This window comes from Melanaphis sacchari, unplaced genomic scaffold (genome assembly GCF_002803265.2).
Source record: "Melanaphis sacchari strain LSU unplaced genomic scaffold, SCAv2.0 Contig77_pilon_pilon, whole genome shotgun sequence".
NCBI lineage: Eukaryota > Metazoa > Arthropoda > Insecta > Hemiptera > Aphididae > Melanaphis > Melanaphis sacchari.
The window spans coordinates 1,387,406-1,394,166 of record NW_020271547.1 but is presented as its reverse complement, the minus strand read 5'-3'; the positions used below and the strand labels follow the sequence as shown (position 1 = coordinate 1,394,166).

General features: G+C 22.9%; 1 protein-coding gene across 3 annotated transcripts in view; it reads left to right on the top strand.

The window, feature by feature from the left end:
• LOC112601384 (BRCA1-associated RING domain protein 1-like) overlaps positions 1-6,489 on the top strand; it is a 9,304-nt gene extending 2,815 nt beyond the window's left edge. The window contains exons 9-22 of one of the 3 annotated variants that reach the window (XM_025348994.1): positions 30-97; positions 167-271; positions 341-445; positions 515-619; positions 688-792; positions 1,236-1,385; positions 2,380-2,625; positions 3,581-3,685; positions 3,998-4,078; positions 4,146-4,342; positions 4,653-4,838; positions 4,918-5,042; positions 5,394-5,515; positions 6,113-6,489. In XM_025348994.1, coding sequence (XP_025204779.1) covers positions 30-97; positions 167-271; positions 341-445; positions 515-619; positions 688-792; positions 1,236-1,385; positions 2,380-2,625; positions 3,581-3,685; positions 3,998-4,078; positions 4,146-4,342; positions 4,653-4,838; positions 4,918-5,042; positions 5,394-5,515; positions 6,113-6,424 — 2,012 coding nt within the window. In that variant the 3' untranslated portion in view covers positions 6,425-6,489. Of the gene's footprint in view, positions 98-166; positions 272-340; positions 446-514; positions 620-687; positions 793-1,235; positions 1,386-2,379; positions 2,626-3,580; positions 3,686-3,997; positions 4,079-4,145; positions 4,343-4,652; positions 4,839-4,917; positions 5,043-5,393; positions 5,516-6,112 lie in introns of all 3 variants that reach the window. The other 2 variants (XM_025348993.1, XM_025348995.1) reach the window with 2 other exon arrangements.
• The last annotated feature ends 272 nt before the right edge of the window (positions 6,490-6,761 follow it).

The following is a 6,761-nucleotide window of genomic DNA, read 5'->3' as shown; positions in this document are numbered from 1 at the left end:
TAATATTCAAAATAAAAGTATAATTCCAGATTTAACTTCTCCAAAACATGACACTCCCGAAAGTTCTCCTAATGATCACAAGAAAAAAGTTAATATGGTACTATTTAATATTGCATTCAAGTTTATTAAATATTATCAAACAGTAAATTATATTAAAATATTTTAGGTAAAAAATACTCAAAATAAAAGAATAAGATTGTCAGGTTTAACTTCTTCAAAACATAATACTCCCAGAAGTCCATCTAATGATCATAAAAAAGAAGTTGATATGGTATTATTTACTATTACATTCTAGTTTATTAAATATTATCAAATTTTAAATTGTATTAAAATATTTTAGGTAAATAATACTCAAAATAAAAAAATAACAATGTCAGGTTTAACTTCTCCAAAACATGATACTCTCGGAAATTCATGTAATGATCACAAGAAACAAGTTGATATGGTATTATTTATTATTGCATTTTAGCTAATTAAATATTATCAAATAGTAAATTATATTGAAATATTTTAGGTAAATAATACTCAAAATAAAAGAATAACATTGTCAGATTTAACTTCTCCAAAACATAATACTCCTGGAAGTTCACCTAATGATCACAAGAAAGAAGTTCATATGGTATTATTTATAATTATTTAATAATATATTAAGTATTAGTAACAGAAAATTATATTAAAATATTTTAGGTAAAAAACATTCGAAATAAAAGAACAAGATTGTCAGGTTTAACTTCTTCAAAACATGATACTCCCCCCGAACGTTCAAATGGTCACAAGAAAGAAGTTGATATGGTATTATTGATTATAGCTTATTAAATATTAGTAACAGCAAATTATACCAAAATATTTTAGACAAATCATACTGAAAATGAAATGATAATATTGCCAAAAGTAACTTTTCCAAAACAATATTCATCCTAAAAATTCAACTAATGACTTAAAGATAAAAATTGCCCATACTTATGCTTTTTTTACATTTTTTTCATGCATATTTTATAATTTATATTCATATTTTTTATTCTTTAGTTTTTAATATTTCTGACCACTACATTATTAAATTAGATGTTTTTTAAATATTTAGGAAAATAATCAAAATGATTTTATAACTTTTCTAAAACATAATTCTGTTAAAAATACAACTAATGATCACAAAAAAGGAATTGATAAAGTATTAATATGAAATAACATGTTATATTTGTTTTAATAAATGTTTAGATTTTTATTCAATGTTATAGATCAATTCAAATTTGGTGAATATTTCATCAACAGCTGATTCTATACTAATAACTAAGTCTCAATTAAAAAATTCAGATATTACGGTTGATGAGAAAACAAGCACATCAGACAACCTTAAAAACAATATTAAAGACAAAGTTGTAAATGAGGTATGCACTAAACTTCATTAATATTAAGTAATGACCTAGGTGGCAAACAAAATTTATTAGACTGCAGGCTGGCAACAATTGTTTGTTATGTCATCTGAAAGTCAATCATTTTTATAACTGTATATCTGATATATAGTGAAGCAATACTCTTGTGTACAAATTTGCTGCCAGGGTTTATTTTTAAGATAAAGTCATACCTATGTGTGTTGTTTCTGTCTTACACATTCATAACAAAGAAAATCTTTGCACTGGATTTTTACTACACTTTATTTATAGTTAATATTGGAACAAATTTGTGGCCTGGTAGTCACTGATGTGTTCTTAAGTTAAGCATCGGCTGGCGTCACTAGCTCTTGGATGGGTGACCATCAGGAATCTTAGTGATGAATTCATGGTGTACACACATACACACACCTGTTCCAATATAAACAAAAATCTCTCAAACAAACTTTTCACAAAAAAAACCTACTGTATGCTTAACTAATGGTTTTAGTTGCCCTGTTTAAATAAGATCAATAAAAAAAAAAAAGAAAAAATAGAGCAAATTAATTTATGTGTTATTAAATTTGAATTGGAGAATATGAATTCTGCTTGAGTAAAGAATTTTCTTTTATATTTTTACTTTTATAATGAGTTCTAACTTATGAGTACTCGAATAATTTCAAATTCATATCACTCAATTTGTTTTATTATTATCACATAATATGACAATATAATTTTATATAACAATAAAAATTTTCATTAAAACATTTTTTGCTTGTACGTATAAATTAAATTAAGCGCAGCTCATTTTTAAATTTGAATAATATATATATTTTCTCTTATATTAACTGTACTTAAGCTATAGTAAGAATTCAGTAGCTACATCTGATATTGTATGCATATTATTTAAGACAGAAATAATGTATATATATAAGTCAACATTTTCTCAACACAAATAGAGTATAAGAAACAAATAATTTTGTACTTCAAATTTTAAAATATAAATTTACAGAGTAAATTGAATTCAGTTCAAAAAAGTTCTGCTGGTATTATTGGTGAAGAAATATCAAATTTGTGTTTAGAAACTCCAACTACTGTTAGACATACACGGCAAACTAATAAAAAACTAGATAAAACATCAACAACATTATTAAAAAGATCAAATTCAGTAATAAATTCTGAACAAAGTTCAAAAAAGAAAAAAATAGAAAAACCATCTCCTATTAATGTAGAAGGAAAAATCAACACTAATATTAATGTATGTATTTATTAATTATTAATTTATATAGTTATTGAGTAAGAATACATTATTAAAATGTCTTTACTCTAATAAGTATAATCTCAGGAGTCAGTAATTTTTTTCCGTATTGGTCAGACCACACCTATCAAAAATTTTGATTTTTGTTATCAATATTTTATGTTTTTGACAATCCATGTCTGCTGAAAAATTGCTTTACTTTATTAAACTTAGAAAATGTATACTATACTTGCCACACATTAAAAACTTGACAGTTGTGCATACGAAAAAATTTCCTCCACCACATCACTCACCATAATAGATGGTAGAGAGAAGTTTGGTTAACCAATCAGTATTTGGAAATCAACAATGTATAATGGATGCAAAACCAGTCACCTCCCAATCATGCTTTTAATATCTGGCGAGTGTATACTTTATTTCAAATAATTCTGTCTTATTTGTATAACCATTGGAATAGTTGTACTGCAGTGATTAACTGTATATGTGGTTACTTAATGTATTTTTATCAGATTTTGACAAAACTTATTTGGAATAGAGTATAGATAGTTGTTAGAATACTAAAGTAATTGAATCATTTAAACTTTTCTTTATTTTTAAATAACTATACTTATCCAAAATTTGATTCTTGTATATAGAAATATATTTAGTAAAATTATTTTGCTTTAAACTATTAAATTAAAACATTTTCACATTGAAAAAAGTTGATAACTTTTAAAAATGAGGAGTGTAAACACTTAAATGGATCAATTTTTGTATTTAATCTTGTTTAATAGTATACTATTAAATCACAATGGTTCTTAACATTATATTTTTGATTTTAAAAATAATTTTAAAATTTCAATTATTATGGTATGTTAATAATTGATTTTTCAACTACAAAAATGATATGTTAATTACTTATTAATGCAAATATATAAATAGTATTTCATTCATATGAATTTCAATTTTCTTTTAGAAAAATTCAGTCAAAGCTTTAAATGAATCTACAAAACAAGTTAGCAAACATTTGTATAGTAGAAATAGTAAAGGAGAAACGAAATTGCATTCAGCCTGTGCCAAGGTAAAAATAAAATCATAGAATTTCCATTAAAAGTTCTTAACTGAAAAATATTGTAAATTAATATTTATTATAAATCTTCACTTTTACACAAAATGTGGCAAGTGTCATAAGTGATTAAGTTTACTAAAATATTATTATACGAATTTTTACTTTTTTGATTTATTGATGTTTAATTTATGAAAATTTTATCCTATGATATATTTTTTGTACGTTAACCCAAGTTTAACATCAACAAAATTATAGTAACATACGGTTTATTTTAATGAATGACTTTAAATACAGTTATAATTATATTTCTTTGTACTGTCTTAGGGGAAATTAAGTTTAGTAATTTCATTGCTTGAAGATGGTTTCAATCCTAATGTCAAAGATAATGCTGGATGGACACCTATGGTATTAATTTTGATTGATGTAATATTTTATTCTTATAGTATAAAAACAATGTTCATAAAATTTTAAGCATGAAGCTGTAAAATCTGGGAATTTAGATATTGTGAAAGAGTTGATCAAGTATGGTGCATATTTAAATGTTCCTGGTTTTGAATATGAAAGCCCATTATATACAGCTATTAAGTATAGTAAATTTGAAATAGCAAAAACAATTCTTGATTATGGAGCTGATGCAAATTTTATAAATATGTATGGAAATAATGCGAGGTAAAAATTGATCTTAATTTTAATAAATACCTAATTAATTTAATATACTATTTACTATTGTCATTTTTTTTTTAAAGCTTAAATATTTATGTAAACTATAAGTTTTATGTATTTACTAAAAATATTTGAATCAATTTTATTTATAATATATTATATTTTGTAGTCACCTGTTAAGTAAGTAAGGTAATTTAAAAGATTGTTAGGTTATTATTTAAAAGTATTTGTGGCTACTAAATTAAGATTGTTTACAAAAGATTTTAGGTAAATCAAATTATTATATATATATATCAATAATTTTTAAATGTTTTAGATGTCTTAATAAAGAAAAGTTGTCTGAGTTAATGGAAAATCAAGTTTCATGTATATCACCACAAATTGACCTTATTAATTATAAATCAGATGAAATTGTCATTGTCTTAAATAATATTTCGTTAAAAAGTGCAACTGTGAACACATTTTGTAAACAGTTCAATATTAAATTGGTTCAAAATGTTTTGTATGTTGATTATTATTTATATTTAATTTTTTATAATAGTTTCAATTTAAATATATTTATTTATTTATGTTAATTAAAGGGATGGAAAGAAATTTGCTCAAGTTACTCACATGATTGTATCAAAAACAAAAAATAATACTTGTGATGTAAATTTAGAATGTTTATTTAGCATAGCAAATGGATTATTTATAATTAATGAAAATTGTAAGTATACTTTAATTTTTTATAGCTCTTATAAATACTAAATTATAATAACTAAATATTCAATTAATAAAAACTAATTTTTGTATTCTCAAAAATTGAATATGTTTGATGGTTTTATAAAATTATAGAAAACTAATACCTACATTAATGACTTGAGAGATTTTTTTTATTTTTATTTGTATAAAGTAAATGTTTACTACGTCTATAAAATTAATACTCATTGATTACCCAAGAAAAAAGTTTTTATTGTTGAATTAATAAATTCTCTGTCTTTACTTGTATGTAATTATCTAAAAATGTACTAAAATAAATTATAAATTGCATAATTATAATTTATCACTCTTTTATTAGGGATTTCTGATTCATTGGATAAAAATAAACTTATGGAGTGTGAAAAATATGAAGTTAGTGGAACAACATTTTTTGCTGATTGTAATGGTCCAAAGATATCACGAATAAGCAAACAGAAACTGGTAAATATGTAGCTAATTTAATTAATTTTACACTGTTAAAGAATTTAATTCTATTGAAATACTTAAGTATGACAATTAGTTTTCAAATCTAAAATTGTAACAAGATAGTTTTATTCTTTTTATGATTCCTCTTATTAAATTATTAATTTTTAATGAAGTAATGGTACTGGTTATATTAAATAATCAGTTAAATTTTTTTTTTTTAAATTCACAATTTCAATGATGTTCTATGATTCTATTTCATACTTTATATTATTAAAATATAAACTGTAGCGATTAATCTTTTTAATAATATCAAGTATGAAGTAGAATCATATAACTACTTATTTTTTAACTAATACAAATTATAATATAGTAAATAAATTGTTTGCATAAATATGGTTGATAGTGTTAGAAGTGTTCCAACACCCAAAATCCCCTCTCCAAATTTACTTTTGCACTTTATAAAGTTACTACTAACCAGTAGCATTGCTGACAGATATACAATAGGGCTTAAAAACTAACTGGTTTATGCACATTTAAACTTTTGACAATTAATTTCAAAATTTATGTGCATTTTTAAATATTTTATTACCTGTTGTTTTTTTTTTTAAATAGTATCCAAAATTGTTTGATGGTATAAGCATACACATATGTGGAAGTAATGGTTGGAATCAGTTTACACTTGAACATTTAAAAAAACTTGTTGTCGAATTCGGAGCTAAACTATTAATACGTATGCCAAATCCAGAAGACTGTCCTACTAATATAATACCATACCATTGCCGTAATAATGATCAGATGTTTCATGTTTCTAACATTATATTATATACAATAGATTCAAATAGACTGATAAAGTATAATATGAAACATTTAAAAGCTTTTCATATTTCATGGTTCATGGATGCCATTCAAAAGTATATTATATAAAATATTTATTTATGTAAATTATTTCCAATTGTATAATTATTTTTATGTTGTCAATAGTAACTGAATATAAGTTTGTTATGTATGAAAAATTAAATTTTATATTTTGATATAATAAATTCACAAAGATTGTATTCTTAAAAGTTAAAATACACACATTTTTTTATCAAAATCTTCAAAAATTTACTTTGGGATATAAATAACAGTTTATTTATAAATTTTAATTTTTTGTAAATTATTTTATGGTAAATTTTATTTAAGTTAAATAAATAAAGTTAACTAGTTAAAAATGTATCTCTAAAACTAATACATGGATTTAGTCAAACTTAGATGACTTCAA